The sequence below is a fragment of the Gymnoscopelus braueri genome (genome assembly GCF_963280865.1).
Source record: "Gymnoscopelus braueri genome assembly, chromosome: 13".
In the NCBI taxonomy this organism is placed as follows: Eukaryota; Metazoa; Chordata; class Actinopteri; order Myctophiformes; family Myctophidae; genus Gymnoscopelus; species Gymnoscopelus braueri.
This window is the reverse complement of record NC_137615.1, coordinates 20,124,376-20,140,599: the sequence shown is the minus strand read 5'-3', so window position 1 is coordinate 20,140,599 and position 16,224 is coordinate 20,124,376. Positions and strand designations below refer to the sequence as shown.

Here is a 16,224-nt window from a genome sequence, read left to right as displayed (position 1 = left end):
GGTGCATAAGAGGACACGTTGAGTATGTTGTTGACATGGGTATGTGCCGGCTGGGCCAGGCGTTTGTATTTCCTTTCGCATACTTGCATTGACCTGGACTTGCGTTGGCCTTAGTAACAGCTGCAATCAGTGTAATCGTGCGATTTATGTGTTGTGTTCTTCTTTCAGGGCATCCTCCCCCAGGGGATTTCATAGCTCTGGGGTCAAAAAGTGGGGGAGAGTCTAAAGCACCTGCTGTTCTACTGAAGCCAGCACCTGCAGGCTTACCAGCTGACCGTAAAAGAGAGTCTTCTTCCTCTCTCCCATCTTCTTCGGGGATATCCAGCCTAGCCAAGCGCCCCAAGCTATCCTCCACACCTCCAGTGAGTGCCCTGGGCCGACTCGCTGAGGTTGCTGCTGTGGACAAGAGGGCGATATCACCCTCCATTAAGGAGCCATCAGTGGTTCCTATTGAAGGTACAGTAGATGGCAGGCTCTTTCCAAAGGAAGATCATATTATGAAAAATAATAGTCCAGTACTACTTGGTAATAATAATTATAGTAATATTTCCCCTATTTATTTCATCTTTGTTATAGTTCCCGCAACAATACTGCTGGATGAAATTGATGCTGCAGAGAATGAAGGAAATGATGATCGCATTGAGGGACTGCTATGTGGAGCGGTCAAACAGCTCAAACTGAATCGGGCCAAACCTGACGTCACACTGTACCTCAGTCTCATGTTTTTGGCCAAAATCAAGCCCAATGTTTTTGCCACTGAAGGTATTATAGAGGTAAGTGAGTTAAATGATGTTGAAGATTACAGGTAGAAGATTAACCCCCCGACTGCACTTTTGGAGCAGTGCATCTACTTAGCCCTGGAGACCCAAGCGCTGTTTGAAACGGTTTACACTTAATTTATTATTTGGGTCTTGGAGCGAGCCAGTGTTCAGATTTACCAGGAAATCACATTTCACTGTTTGAAATCCAATTCTGAAGCAATAGTCTTGTAAATAAATATTAACCAACCATGTTGTGTGCAGGTTCCAGATTTCCATAAAAAAAATGCACATCCAACTATGTTTACTTTTTGAGGTAAACATCATGTCCGTGTTGAATATTGTCAGCAAGGAGTTGAAGTAAGGTTATGTTTTTATGTTTTATTTAGGCCAGGTCTTACATTCCATCACTTGGTAAATAACCTTAATTCCATTTATTTTCATAAAGTACTCCCCCAGTGCCAGCAATTTGCGTTTTTTGTTGTTGTAATTTTTCATTCAAATAAATGATCTGATTGGGTTTAAACCCATAATACAGTTCTACCAGTAGAGAGCAACAAATCGACACATTGATGACCTCGCTGGCTCACTCGCCCCCTCCAAAACAGGCTCACGTCATATCCGGTCATAACCGGATGTTGACATTTTCGACAATCGTTGATCGGGCTAAATTACGATGCGATACACGACTACGATGACTGATCGTCACCCAGACCAAAGAGAGTAGACGTGGACCTCTCCGTTCGCTTTTTATACCGTGTGAAAAACCGTGACTTTCCCTATTCTGGCCGAAAATGACTGCGGGAAAAAAATGAGAACCGGAAACGGAATCTGCGTCATGAAACCGGAACCCAATGAGTCTGAAGGAGTCAGGAAGCGAAAGTGATCATGAAAAATAAACAGTATATACGCGACCACAGTCAAAAGTAAAAACTCGGGATTTCTCGTGCTGGCACGGAGGGTACTCGGGAAAAACTCGGGATATCTCGGGGCGTGGCACTGAGAGAGTTAAAGTAAGGTTTTATTACTATTTTGCACTTTTACCCTAGCGCTAGGTATGCTCTTAGTTGCTTGTTTTAGAAGAGAATGCACTTCTGGTGATTAGTAGTTTTCTTGCCTACCTATGTTGAATGCACTTATTGTAAGTCGCTTTGGATAAAAGCGTCTGCTAAATGACTGTTATGTAATGTAATGTTTATTTGGAAATCGGGCAACTGCACATCTAAAAACAACATGGATAATATTACATTATTTTATTATTATAAAATCATCGCCACAGAATTGGATTTTTAAAAGATATGTTTTGGGCTTTTTGCCTATAATGATAGTACAGTAGGCAGACAGGAAACAGGTAGAGGTGGGGACAGACACTCAGCAAAGGTCGCCGGGAACGGGACTCGAACCTGCGACGCACTGACAGGCATTTGGAGCCTGTATGTGGTATGCGCCTGGACCGCTAGACCAGCGGGTACCCCTCAGAATTGGATTTTAAAAAGCAGAATTTGGTGGAACGGCACTTTCCTGGGAAATCTCCAAGACCCAAACTACCTAAATAACCATTTGATCCAGGGCTTACATTGACTCTGCCAAAGAAAAGTACTGTGTATGAAATGTTTACAAGGGTCACAGAAAACTGCTTAACTGAAGCCCCACCTGCCTTATTTTTGTTTCTATCACAAGGCTTTGTGCAGTCTTCTGCGTCGGGATGCTTCTATCAACTTTAAAGCAAAGGGGAACAGCCTGGTTTCTGTGCTGACTTGTAATCTGTTGATGTCTGCATATGAGGAGGACGAAAACTGGCCAGAAATCTTTGTCAAAGTGAGAACCTCCAATGAAAGAAATGTTTTTGCATTTTTGCGGTCCCTGCTTAACGGTATTGGAAATCTGACATTGTTTGTTTTATTGGTTATGTTTCCAGGTGTACATAGAGGACTCACTCGGGGAAAGAATCTGGGTGGACAGCTCCCAATGTAAGAATTTTGTTGACAACATCCAGACTGCTTTTGGTACCAAGATGCCCCCTAAAAGTATGCTGCTGCAGGCTGACACCGGTCGATCTGGTGGAGATCTCAGCGCTGGTATGGTATACCAAGAAGGCACAGACACATTGACGCACTGGAGAACATTTTGTGACGGAGGGAATGCATGCTAATTGGTGTGCTTATTTCTATTTTGATTTCTAACCTTTCTTTTATCTCTATTCTAGGTAGCAGCCCTCATCCCTCAACACCGGACGAGGATGACAGCCAGACCGAGTTGCTGATAGCAGAGGAGAAACTTAGCCCGGAGGATGATGGACAGGTTATGCCAAGGTAAAATGAGGAGCCGTACACGTGCTTGAACAGGCTGAATGGACACCAGTTGAAATGGATGGATTTCCACTCCAAAGAGAGATGGGGCATTTACCCCAGCTCAGATTTCCCTGCAGATCGTTTTGTGAAGCAGAAAGTTCAAGCTGTTGGCATCACCTGTTTTGTCGTCGGGCCATCTGTTCCTGACCATTTCAGCCTGTAACGTAATTTTCACATTTACTGCCGTATGCCAGTACAGGGCCTTGTTTAATAGGCTTAAACAATGCAAGGGGTAGGATTTCCTCATCGAATTTCCTCACGTAAATTTCCCCGTGGAATCATTATTTTGACTGAATTAATTACAAAAGCAGTTAGGGGTTTAAATCATGAAATGACTACTACTGCACCCTGGGCAAGACCTGGGATGTTGGTTGTCTAGGAAGTTGACAACCGGAAATGGTTGAATTTGGCGGAAGTACCGCCCAAGGAAATGACGTTGATGCTTTACAAATCTGTTAACATTCTCCGTGAATGAAACGAGTGTTGTGATTGGTCAAAAAATATCGTTTCCTTTCCGGGGGAAACGGAAATCCTGTCCACTCAGGACTTCCTAGACACTCGCTGCTTTAGGTCATGACCAGGCTCTTCTTTTCGCAGATGAGTGAGGCTGGGACCGAGGTTACTAGTACTGTATGCTATAGTGTAGCATCAATGATCATTTTGAGATTCTCTAATATTTTGATAGAAATTTCAATCAAGGATTTTCTTCAATCAAAACACTCACTGACTATTCTTTCTAAGGCAGCCTACAGATGTAAACTATAAACTCGACAACATTTCGTAATTATACCAAACGGATATATCCTCACATCCAGCAAACTCCCTATTAAATTATCTTCCTTTGGGTGAAAGTCTCTGCAGTATAAAGGCCATAACACCTCACTTCCACATTAGCACCCTGAAGCAGTCCACATGTACTTGTATAAACCCCTTAAGCACATGCACATATTTAAATATAATTGTGGGATCGCTTTAGCGCTCACACTAATGTTATCTTCACTATTTATTATTATTATTATTCCCCCCGTTTTTTGGGTCATTTCAATGGAGAAATGCCATTTAGTGACGTCATAATGCATAATGCCATTCTAGTGAATGGTAATGCCATTCTAGTGACGTCATAATACTGATGTCATTGTATTATGACCCTACTATAACATTACTAGCACTATCAATACACAATACCAGCAACATTCTTAGCGATCCCACACTGTTTCTTCAGGAACAGTACTTTCTAGTTTAATTTGTCATTTAAATATTGTAAGAATATGTTTTTGTGTACACTTCTTGTGTGTTTTGTGTCTACTATTCTCTGAGCACACCGAAACAAATACCAAATCAACTGTAAACTTGATATGGCAATACAGCTTTAAATCTTGAATATTTAGAAGGAAATTAATTATTTAAGGCAGGGGTTTTCAACCGGTGGTCCGCGGACCAGGTATTGCAGGTGGTCCCTGGCCATGCATTAAAAAAAAGTTCTTACTGTATTGTATGTCTGATATGAAATGTGAGCTTAGCATAATCACAGTAATCCTTAATCATATTCCATCATATTCAAACAAAATCACTGTATTTTATTAGATATTATATTGATATTATAGCTATTGTCTCCAGCTCCCTGTGGTGGGGGCACCACTATTGTGTGGGGTGGGTCTATGATGGATCCACCACGCACAATAGTGGTGGTCCCCAGGTTGCTCTTAGTCAGGATGGTGGTCCCTGGGTCAAAATCAGTTGAAAACCCCTGATTTAAGGCAAACTAAAATGGATGGAATCATGTAATTCTATTGCATTTGTAGAATGTTTTTTTTTATCGTGCTGTAGATAACTGTCTAGAGGTATCATTTATGATCTCAACTAAAAACAACCCTAAACCTTCATATTTCAATGTATCACAATATCACAACTGTCTTACTGAAATGTTATTCCCATTTATTTTGTGATGTTGCCATGGTATTATAGGTATGAGGAACTGGCAGAGAGCGTGGAAGACTATGTGCTTGACGTCCTCAAGGATCAGCTGAACCGCAGGCAGCCGATGGACAACGTGTCCCGGAACCTACTGCGTCTCCTCACAGCAACGTGTGGCTTCAAGGAGGCAAGACTTATGGCCGTGCAGAGGCTGGAAATGTGGCTGCAGAACCCAAAGGTATGAACACTCATCCACAAGGGACAGCTTGCTACACAGTAAAATTCCCAGTGTTCATTCTACTAAGATTGTACAGATGAAAGTCAAAATATCAGTGTTGACAGTTAACTGATCCGTTTCTGCATCTGCAGCTGACTCGACCAGCTCAAGACCTTCTCATGTCCCTCTGTATGAACTGCAACACCCACGGAGCAGACGACATGGAGGTGATCTCCAACCTGATCAAGATCCGACTAAAACCTAAAGTCCTCCTCAATCACTACATGCTCTGCGTCAGGTCTGTGAGGTCTCCTGTTAGTTGGTGTGTCATTTTCAAGATCTTCTCATCTGTAATGTTAATATGAACCTGTTTCCTTCTCGGGCGTCACCTCCAGGGAGCTGCTGAATGCACACAGAGATAACCTGGGCACTATGGTGAAGCTGGTGATCTTCAATGAGCTGTCCAATGCCAGGAATCCTAACAACATGCAGGTTCTCCACACAGTCCTGCAGCACAGTTCAGAGCAGGCTCCAAAGGTGAAATTGAAACTACCGTAACCACTAATCATACACAGATAGTATTTTGGACAATTCTTCATTATATAATTCATACAGTTAGAGCTGGGAAATATATCTACATTTATCTTTAGTTGGCTGTCATTGTAATTATCACTCCAATGATGGTAATATCCGTCCATCTGTCTGCCCGTCTGCTGTATGGATTGCCATGGGATTTGGTGTACATATTTATGCTCCACAGAGGCTAAACACTACTGATTTTGAGGAACCCATGGCCTTTCCTCTAACCCCACCCTTGGCCAAAATGCCCACTTGCACACAATGTATATCAATATGTAATGGCCAAATTGTCATGAAACTTGCTGACCACATTCATGCTCACTGGAGGATGAATGCTAGCAATTTTAATGCTAACCATTTGATTTGATCTATTTATTTAGCACAATGTCAAAAAAAAAAAAAAAAAAAACAGTACTCAAAATATAAAAGATAAGTGCCAGGAGGAGGCAAGAAGCCCAAAGGCTTGTACGAGGCCTCTACCTATGTATAACCACCTTTCATCTACACCACTCTCAGGCCAAAATGCCAACTTTGCACTCAAGATTTCTCATAAAGTAACTGAAAGTAACTGGCAGATTGCAGGAGGATTTTTTTTGACACCTTGACCTTTCCTCCAGTGCCACTCTTAGGACAAAATGTCCAATGTCCTTTCTCATATTGTCCCTTCAGTTCTTGGCCATGGTGTTCCAGGACCTACTGACCAATAAAGACGACTACCTGCGTGCCTCCCGAGCTCTGCTCAGAGAGATCATCAAGCAGACGAAGCACGAGATCAACTTCCAGCCTTTCTGCTTGGGTTTGATGCAGGAGAGAAAGGAGCCCACTTATGTGGAAATGGAGTTCAAAGTCAGTACATGCACATAGAAAAATCCCCTCTTCAACTGCACCCTTTATATGCACCTCCATGTGAATAGTTGTGCAACAGTTAGTCAAAGTAATTTTAATTGATTATAAAAAGTAATTGATTTTAATAAAATAATCGATGTATTATATATAATTATTATTAAAATAAAATAGTTTTTGCAGTAGCAAGAATAGCAGATCTACAAGCTCAATGTGTCGCATTGTAATGTGAGCTTGTAGATTAACTATTTTAGTGGGACACTGTTGCACAACGAAGTATAAGGTATAGGGTATAGTGGTTAATCAAATTAATCAATATAGTACATGCACTTCTCAATTAATCAAAAAAGTAATCGATTGAATAATAGCTAGGAAAATAATCAATATTTACTGCCCCACATGTGAATGTGAACCGTCATTGTCTCCCCTATAGGAGCGCTTTGTGATCCAAGTGACAGATTTACTAACCGTGTCCATGATGCTGGGCATCACCGCTCAGGTCAAAGAAGCTGGCGTTGCATGGGACAAAGGAGAGAAGAAGAGTGAGTGCTTGGTAATCGTATTGTCTGTCAGGTTGATTCACCTCAGTTGGTGTTAGGGATGGGACCATATGAAAATTACATGTCACGATTATGGTGGCAAAAAGAATTGATATTAACGATATTATCGCGATAATCGAAATATGCTTAAAACTTAAAATGCTACTTTTGTTTAACCACTTGAACCCCCAGCATCCCTATTCTGGGGGGAAAGTTCGCCGAAAATAGCCGATCTACAAGTTCACAACTCGTTGTGAGCTTGTAGATCTGCTATTTTTGGCGAATCGATTTGTGTAGAGTGAAATACGAGCGTGCCAAATGCGCGCTTTATTTAACAGGTCCGTTTGATCAAGTATAGACTATAGAGGGTTTAAGTGGTACTGAATTTGCAGCTCAACAAAGGCGAATTCATCCTAGTGTATGTATGACAGAGGACAATTTCACGATAAATTTAAATCTCTGCGATTATTAGTGCGATACGATTATTGTGAGCATTTTTTTTATCACTATAAACGATAATAACGATTATGGTCCCATCCCTACTTGGTATGTGAGAGAGTTTGCCCTGTTGTTTTGTGTCAGACCTGGAGGCCCTGAGGGCCTTTCAGAATCAAATCGCTGCCATCCAGAGAGACGCCGTCTGGTGGCTTCACACTGTGGTTCCCGTCATCAGCAAGACTGCGAACAAAGACTACATCCATTGGTAGGTATCGGTTTCCTTGAACTCAAAGTGTAAGAGCTTAATGAGATAAGTCGCACACAAAACATGATGCATCTGGTCTGTCCCTTCTCATGTCCACAGCCTTCACAAAGTGCTCTTCACAGAGCAGCCCGAGACCTATTACAAGTGGGACAACTGGCCCCCTGAGAGCGACAGGAAGTGAGCATCCTCTTACATTTTACAAATTAAACATCTTACTGCACTGTGAAATCCTGGATTTGAATTTCTACTGCTAATTTCAAACGGATAGCCTGTTCGGGCAAGAGAGATATTACGCTTTGAGCTTCATGCAATATTTTCCGTCAACCAGTAGGTGTCCCATCCAAGCATAGGGTCTAGATTTCTCAACAGAAGAGTAGGGAGACCAGACCACCAGATGTACAAATTATATTGCATCAACACACTCAAACATAGGTATTTGATTAAAATGTCATTTTATTCACACGGTTATGGGTTTCAGCTTTAATTTAACTCTTGAGAGTGTACGCTTACATCTGTACACTCTCAGAGTTATAGAGGGATAAGAGGATTTTACTTTAACTTTACAAATTAGAGCTTCAACATCTGATCTACTGGGGTTTTGACCAAAGCGTACATATTTTTCCCTCTCCCAGTTTCTTCCTTCGCCTGTGTTCTGAAGTGCCTCTGCTTGAGGACACACTGATGCGCATCCTGGTCATTGGGCTGTCACGTGACCTGCCCCTGGGTCCCGCTGATGCCATGGAGCTCGCAGATCACTTGGTAAAGAGGGCTGCTGGAGTCCAGTCTGATGGTACGTACGGCTCAGGTTGCTAAGAGTGTTAAAATATGTATTTTTCTTATGGCAGAACATTTTCATTGTTTTCTATCAAAACCACATGCCTCCTTGTAATGAGTAAACTATGTCTGCCATCAGGGCCCCTAGACTCTGGATCAGCCTCCCATTGGACCTCAGGTTTGCTAGCTCTATTATCATTTTTAAATCGAAATAATAAAGAAAAAGCCTTTTTAACCCCTTAACAGCAGAAATGAATGCATCTATTCTCACTGATGCTGTTATTGTGTGTTGTTTTTGTTGCTGTAATTGTTTATGATTCACTGTTTGATTTGAAGTTGTTAAGCACTTTGTAACTTTGTTTAAAAAGGTACTATATAAATAAAGATTATTATTATTATGTCGGCTGTTCCTGGTATTTATATTCCTGGTGTTAATTCTTGGATTATGGCTTTTTACCTAACTTTGTGATCAATAATAGCAATTACTAAAACTACTATTTTAGTTATATTTTCAAAGTGGATGGTTGCGACAGTGTCAAAATGAAATCATATCAATCAATCAATGTCAGCGAATTGTCCGACTGTTTTACTTTTTGTTATTGTTTTGAAGATCTGAATGTTTTGAGAGTGGAGAGGATCCAACTCATTGACGCGGTGCTGAACCTGTGCACATACCACCACCCTGATAACATTCAGCTGCCTACAGGGTACCTCCTCATGTTTCTGTTGGGGTTTTAAAACATTTGTGGGCCTATGAAAAATAGACTTATTTGATACTGATCATTACTTATTATTGTAGATATCAAGCACCAAATTTGGCTATATCGGCGCTCTACTGGAAGGCATGGCTTCTGCTGCTCGTGGTGGCTGCATTCAATCCACAGAAGATAGGTATGACAATTTTCTGTGCTAGTAGTTGAATATCTGTTAGCCTCATAATGTTTTTAACTGCGACCCCACCCCTAACAGTATAAGCCACTCTGTCAGGTGGTCTGTCTGTCGGTCAGTCTGTTCATCCTGAATCTTTAAACCAGTTTATTATGAATGACATGCTTGTTTACCAAAACATTGGATCTTATTCTTTTCCTACAGGGTTGGCTGCCTGGGATGGCTACCCTACCTTGAAAATGCTCATGGAAATGGTTATGACAAAGTAAGCAGCCTGCTTTACCCTAACTTCAAAGTTATAATACTTAACCGGTCAGGGTTAGCCGCTCAATAGCCGCTCACGACGTGTCGTGATGTGTCGTGACTGTGAGCTTGTAGATCTGCTATTTTCAATGTTTGCCACTTCACCTATTATGACACGCCCAGAAAAGGGACGCCAGGCTTCATGTTGTTAAACCACCTACAGTACTGTACCTTGTTTTGTGTTCCTTACAGTAACTATTCGTACCCTCCTTGCACCGTTGCGGACGAGGACACAAAGACGGAGATGATTAACCGGGAGCTGCAGGTCTCCCAGAGGGAGAAGCAAGAGATCTTGGCCTTCGAGAGCCACCTGGCAGCAGCCTCCACCAAAGCAACCATCACAGAAAGCAACAGCTTGCTGTTGTGTCAGCTCACCAGTCTGGACCCACAGTAAGACACTCACTCTTGCAGTGCTCTACTACCAGTAAAAAGATCTTAACATGCACAATTTAACAACACCACTTGAGCCCTATACAACATGGTTGACAGGAGCCCCCCTGGGCTTTATACCGGGCCCCTTCCTTTTTTCCCCTCTACACTAAATATCTTTGCTGAAGCGTTTTGAGCTTGTAGATGTGCTGTTTTCGCCGAATGTTCGCCTCCCAGAAGATACAGTATGTGGTTAAAATACCAGCTCAGGACTTCTGACTTCTGGCGGATAGATGGGTGCAGACTCTCAGCGAACAGTCTATAGAAACTGTTCATATGTGGTTAAACAGAAACGTTGAATCCTTACTTGGCTGTGGAGAAATTTTAAATGATGCTGTAAATATGGTTGCATAGCAACTTTTAACTGACTGACTCATATTTCTGCCAGCAAAAAGAACTCGGCCTTAACCTCAGCATTAATACTCAGAGGATTAAATCAGTTCCATGTAGGCGACCTCACATTAATCAAGAGTCCCTGAGTGGGAATGTTGATGCAGTCTGGCCTTGGTTTTCATACCAGAACATGATCAAGGACACCTACACACGTCATTTGAGATAATCTGCCCTTAAAATCCTCAGTATTGTTATTCAATCAATTATCCATGGTTCCATTTGTACACTCACTGAGTTCAATTGACATTCAAGATTTTACAGTGTTCCAGAATGCAGAACGTGATCAAGGACACCTGCACACTTAATTTTAGATCATATGCTCTTATAAGGTGAAAATATTTGGGACTAGGAGCACGGCATGCCATGTTACATTTCTGTCATTCCAGGGGTCCTCCTCGTCGACCACCACCGGCGGTCCAGGAGCAGGTGAAAACCCTCAACCAGACCCTTCGTCTGGGCCACCTCCTCTGCCGTAGCCGCAACCCAGACTTCCTGCTCAACATTATCCAGCGACAGGTAAGTGAAAGTAATCAGTGTTTTTTTTTGGTGTTTTTTTTTACTACCTCATCCATTGCGCTGTCTGGCTGGGTTTTGCAATCGCTGTATGTGTTGTTTGTGGTCTGCAGGCTTCCTCTCAGTCCATGCCCTGGCTGGCTGACCTGGTCCAGTCCAGTGAAGGGTCCTTGGATGTGCTCCCTGTCCAGTGCCTGTGTGAATTCCTTCTCCACGACGCAGCGGACGACAGCCTGCCAATTGAAGATGACGACGAAGCAGAGAGCAAAGAGCAGAGAGCCAAGAAGAGACAAGTATGCTGATTATGACATCACAGCCCAATGTTCAAAATATGTTTGTCAAAGACAAACCATACAATGAGAAAGGGGGGCGGGAGTATTTTCTGATCCCCGGTTGAGGGGAAATAGATGTTACTGCTTCACCCAGCAGATGGCTGCTCAGATGGCTCTGATGAGCGTATGGGGGGGAGCAGTTTGGTTTCGAGCACGGTGTGCTCGGAACGTCACTTTTAGGTGGATGTCACAATAAAGTAATTGAAGGGAGCAACAGTGCAAACTCTTATATATATTTTTTTTATTGGTGGACTGGTACCATTTTTAATTCTTCTAACGTTAACGTTGCGATGGGAACGATGTACAAAAACGAATTTCACCCACTTTTTTTACCTTGTAAACCTGTGATGTGACAATAAAACTGATTCTGATTCTGATTCTTCTCAGTAATTCATCTAAATCTCTACTGTGGCTCTCAAAGTAAACTCGTAATAAAGTTAGACTCTTGTGTTGACTCTTGTGGTGGCTCATATCATATCGCCATCCCATTCCATTCTCAACCCAGCATTTTATTTCTCTCCTGTGTTAGAGACAACAAAAACAAAGGCAGCTTCTGGGAAGGCTCCAGGATCTGTTGTTGGGCCCCAAGGCCGACGAGCAGACGACGTGTGAAGTGCTGGACTACTTCCTGCGGCGACTCAGCTCCTCTCAGGTGGCATCGAGAATCCTAGCCATGAAGGTAACGTCTGGGAAGAAGATAATGTTATCGTCATTGTGTGCCCACAGTGAAATCCTCAAGTGTTCATTTATCCACTTGTAACTCTGAGAGCTTGCATTTGGTTTGCTCTCAGAGTTAAATCTGCAATCCATAAGATGTATGCCCTTGGGATTCAGTGGTGTAAAGTAACTAAGTACATTTACTCAAGTACTGTACTTAAGTACAATTTCGAGGTACTTTTACTTTACTGGAGTATTTTAAAATTTCAGTACTTTTACCTCTACTCCACTACATCTCATAGGCAAATATTGTACTTTTACTCCACTACAATTATTTGAAAACTTCAGTAGCTAGTTACTTAGTAGATTTGAATTATTATTACAAAACATACATTAATAACTTCAGCCCTATACATTACGGCCATTTAAAAAAATAATAAATTGCAGAAAATATCTGCAATTTTCAAAAGATTGTTACTTTAATTACATTTTGATGCCAATACTTTTGTACTTTTACTCAAGAAATGTTTTAATTCCGGACTTTTACTTGAAACTGAGTTCTTCTACATTGCAGTATTGATACTTTTACTTAAGTAAAAAAATGTGTGTACTTTTTCCACCACTGTTGGGATTCAAACCCTACATTTCTACTGGTGAGCTAAGACGAACCGCCCGCTTTGGCAGGGGAGATAAGTGCGCTTTGAGCTTCAGGCAGTGCTACTTATCAACCACTAGCGTTCCTACCCGAACACAGGGTATACATTTCTCAATGGGAGAGCACTGCAGGGAGACCACCTCCAAACACTGCAGTTGTGTTAATACAGTGTATTGACATAGTCTACTTACTACTTGCATGCGTTACAGATTGTTGAAAATAACATTTTATTCACACAAAACCGTTGCGGATTGCAGCTTTAAATGAACACTCCGGACTTTGTTTCACTGTTGTTATCCAGGGCTTGTCTCTGGTGCTGACGGAGGGCAGTCTGCGAGATGGTGAGGAGCGGGATCAGCCCATGGAGGAGGACTCTGCAGATGCTGAGCTTCTACCAGGGTATCAGTGGCTCCTGCAAGATCTCCCAAAGCTGCCTCTGTTTGACACTGTGAGAGGCATGACCTCCACCGCCCTGCAGCAGGTCAGCATCTACCTCTACGATTGGCTCAATAATAACCACATTAACCCTGGATGTCCACATTCTAGGCATGTCATCATACGCAAAAATATTCAAAAGATTTTGTTTTTTAAATAGCTGATCTACAAGTATGTCTTTTTTCACTATTTGCCATACAGCAAAGTATATTGGGCTTAAATGGTTAATAAAAAAACCAAATATATGTAGTTATGTATGGTTTTGATGGTAGCTAAGGTATTTGGGTGCTGTCTGTCTGTTCCCAAGGCCATTCACATGGAGACGGATCCACAGACCATCAGCGCCTATCTCATCTACCTATCCCAGCACGCACCAGTGGAAGAGCAGGCATCCCACAATGACCTGGCTCTGGTAATCACACGGCACTGTTGCTTAATCTTCGTACATTGCTACCATGCATTACGTTTTTTTGTCTTTTTAGTGTGTGTGTGTGTGTGTGTGTGTGTGTGTGTGTGTGCATGTGTGGCAAACCTCAGCGATCAGCACCAAATTTCTTGTGGAGGCAGCCAGTAGACAGAGGAAGTACCTCCATTTACGTACTACACATTTTATTTCCACTTATATTCAATATATTTTCTTAAATATTACGTTTTATCATGGAAGCGAATGCTGATGGATCGGGCTGAATCTTTGCCCAAATGTGGTGTCATACGTCCTATAATACATCATAGATGACTGGCGTTCAAACCATGGCCACATGAAAACAGAGATACACAGGGAATCCAATGCCGTTATTAGACCCTGCCTTGTTTTTTTATGTAATGAAGTGCATTAATTGTCCTTGTTGATGTTGTCTGTGCACCGTGCAGGACGTGGCCCGGCTAATCGTGGAGCGCTCCACCATCATGAACAGCCTGTTCTCCAAGCATTACTATAGGCCAGAGTCCGACGCCGTGCTCTCTGCTTTCCTCACCATCTTTTCCACCTACATCAAGAGGATGAGGAAGACCAAGGACGGAGAGGACCTCTACAGCTGGGTGAGTCCTCGGCTAGAGCTTTACATTTGCTCCTTTATCTGCTCAGCTGGTGAGTCCACGGCAAATGTGTTGAACTATGATGAAAAGTTGGTTTTTGAAGTCATCACTGAATGCGATGAATTGTGATGAATGTTTTCTTCCAGTCAGAATCTCAGGACCAGGTGTTTTTACGCTGGACTACAGGAGAGACGGCCACCATGCATATCCTGGTCGTTCATGCTATGGTCATCCTGCTAACCCTGGGGCCGCCTAAAGGTGAACCTGGCCACTGTCAAATGTTCAAGCCACACTGTAAAATCCCAGTGTTAATGTATCTCCAAGAGTGTACAAATGTAAACAAATGGTCCCCCGTTAATGTCCACTTGGTTACATTTGTACACTGCACTGAGAACAACTGGATAAATTAACACTGAAGAATTTAGAGTGTATGCATGATTTTAGGGCTTCAAATTCATCTTTTATACTTTGTTATTCTCCATACATTTGCAGGAGAGAGCGACTTCTACGGTCTTTTGGACATTTGGTTTCCTGACAAGAAACCTCTCCCGACTGCCTTCTTGGTCGACACCTCAGAAGAGGCCCTTCTGCTGCCCGATTGGCTGAAGCTGAGGATGATCCGATCCGAGGTGTCTCGATTGGTTGATGCAGGTACAACTTTCCCAAAATAGAGGGTGCACCAGTGATTTCGTTGTTATAGTGCGTTGGCAGTATAATCACAATATCCTTGGTTTGATTCTGCCTGGAGATGTTTATGTCGTCCCTCAACTCTGCTCTTAGTTCTTACACTGTACTTAATCTATATGAAACAAAAATACCTACTGTAGATATATAAAACATTTTCATTCATTTTAAAATATAGATTATCACTCGGGGATTCGTTGTTACCCAAGCTTATCAAGGGTAGCGACAAATTCTGGGTGATCGTTTGTTTATCACATACCCATAGCCTTACTGTTTCACAAAGATGACGATAAAATAACATTGACCAACACTTCAAAGTGAATAGATTAACATGACTGTCAACAATAAAGTGCCCCTGACGACAAAAGGGTTTAGTTCCATTGGGATTCCCAGGCAGTGTGGGGCTCAAAGTTAGCTCATGGAAGATGTGTGGCTGACTTGTGTCAACTTTGTTAATATGCAGCCACCCTATGAACCATCCACATCAACCATGTTTAGTGGCCGAGTTTTGTCTTATGTTTGACATGGCAAATTCCTTAACCACATTAACCGTGGCAAAATGTGTCAAACGTGTTTTAAAATAATAAATAATATAAATGTTTCTAAAATAGCAAAACTATAAGCTCACAGCATGTCGCAATGTGACGCATTGTGAGTTTGTAGATGGGCTATTTTTGGGCTTAAGTGGTTAAGTAGCTATGTCGCTGATTGGTCAGCTGCCGTATAACCCTTACAGAAGATACGGCAGCTCTTATCGGTTCCTTCTCCGAGGGCAACATAATGAATATTTCATTTATGACCTGTAGCTCTACAAGACTTGGAGCCTCAGCAGCTGCTGCTGTTTGTTCAGTCCTTTGGCATCCCGGTGTCCAGTATGAGTAAACTACTGCAGTACCTGGACCAGGCTGTCTCCCATGATCCACAGACCTTGGAGCAGAACATCATGGACAAGCGTAAGAATGTGCTGAAGATGTTGTACGTGCATTGGTTTTGGTTTTAAGATGTGTGTGCAGTCATCTCACCATGTTATTTTCCTCTGCTTTTTAGACTACATGGCCCACCTGGTGGAGGTGCAGCATGAGCGAGGTGCCACCGGGGGGCACACTTTCCACACTCTACTGAGCTCTTCTCTGCCTCCACGCAGAGGTCAGTGGCTTTATTGTCCTCTTCTAAAACCCATATATGACATCACTGGTCTTATTTTGAGTAATAATGTCTCGCA

General features: G+C 42.3%; 1 protein-coding gene across 5 annotated transcripts in view; it reads left to right on the top strand.

Moving 5' to 3' along the window:
• The window catches only part of ints1 (integrator complex subunit 1), a 34,240-nt gene that overhangs the window by 2,650 nt on the left and 15,366 nt on the right, over positions 1-16,224 (top strand). For all 5 annotated transcript variants that reach the window (XM_080447580.1, XM_080447583.1, XM_080447581.1 and 2 more), the window contains exons 3-30: positions 169-456; positions 577-773; positions 2,439-2,576; positions 2,677-2,836; positions 2,965-3,070; positions 5,075-5,261; positions 5,393-5,538; positions 5,636-5,777; positions 6,489-6,665; positions 7,096-7,204; positions 7,784-7,904; positions 8,004-8,081; positions 8,537-8,694; positions 8,818-8,856; positions 9,289-9,385; positions 9,478-9,569; positions 9,771-9,831; positions 10,062-10,259; positions 11,078-11,207; positions 11,318-11,497; positions 12,066-12,215; positions 13,150-13,329; positions 13,591-13,695; positions 14,154-14,321; positions 14,465-14,576; positions 14,811-14,969; positions 15,809-15,955; positions 16,050-16,148. In XM_080447580.1, the coding sequence (XP_080303706.1) occupies positions 169-456; positions 577-773; positions 2,439-2,576; positions 2,677-2,836; positions 2,965-3,070; positions 5,075-5,261; positions 5,393-5,538; positions 5,636-5,777; positions 6,489-6,665; positions 7,096-7,204; positions 7,784-7,904; positions 8,004-8,081; positions 8,537-8,694; positions 8,818-8,856; positions 9,289-9,385; positions 9,478-9,569; positions 9,771-9,831; positions 10,062-10,259; positions 11,078-11,207; positions 11,318-11,497; positions 12,066-12,215; positions 13,150-13,329; positions 13,591-13,695; positions 14,154-14,321; positions 14,465-14,576; positions 14,811-14,969; positions 15,809-15,955; positions 16,050-16,148 (3,924 nt within the window). The remainder of the gene's footprint in view (positions 1-168; positions 457-576; positions 774-2,438; positions 2,577-2,676; positions 2,837-2,964; positions 3,071-5,074; positions 5,262-5,392; positions 5,539-5,635; positions 5,778-6,488; positions 6,666-7,095; positions 7,205-7,783; positions 7,905-8,003; positions 8,082-8,536; positions 8,695-8,817; positions 8,857-9,288; positions 9,386-9,477; positions 9,570-9,770; positions 9,832-10,061; positions 10,260-11,077; positions 11,208-11,317; positions 11,498-12,065; positions 12,216-13,149; positions 13,330-13,590; positions 13,696-14,153; positions 14,322-14,464; positions 14,577-14,810; positions 14,970-15,808; positions 15,956-16,049; positions 16,149-16,224) is intronic.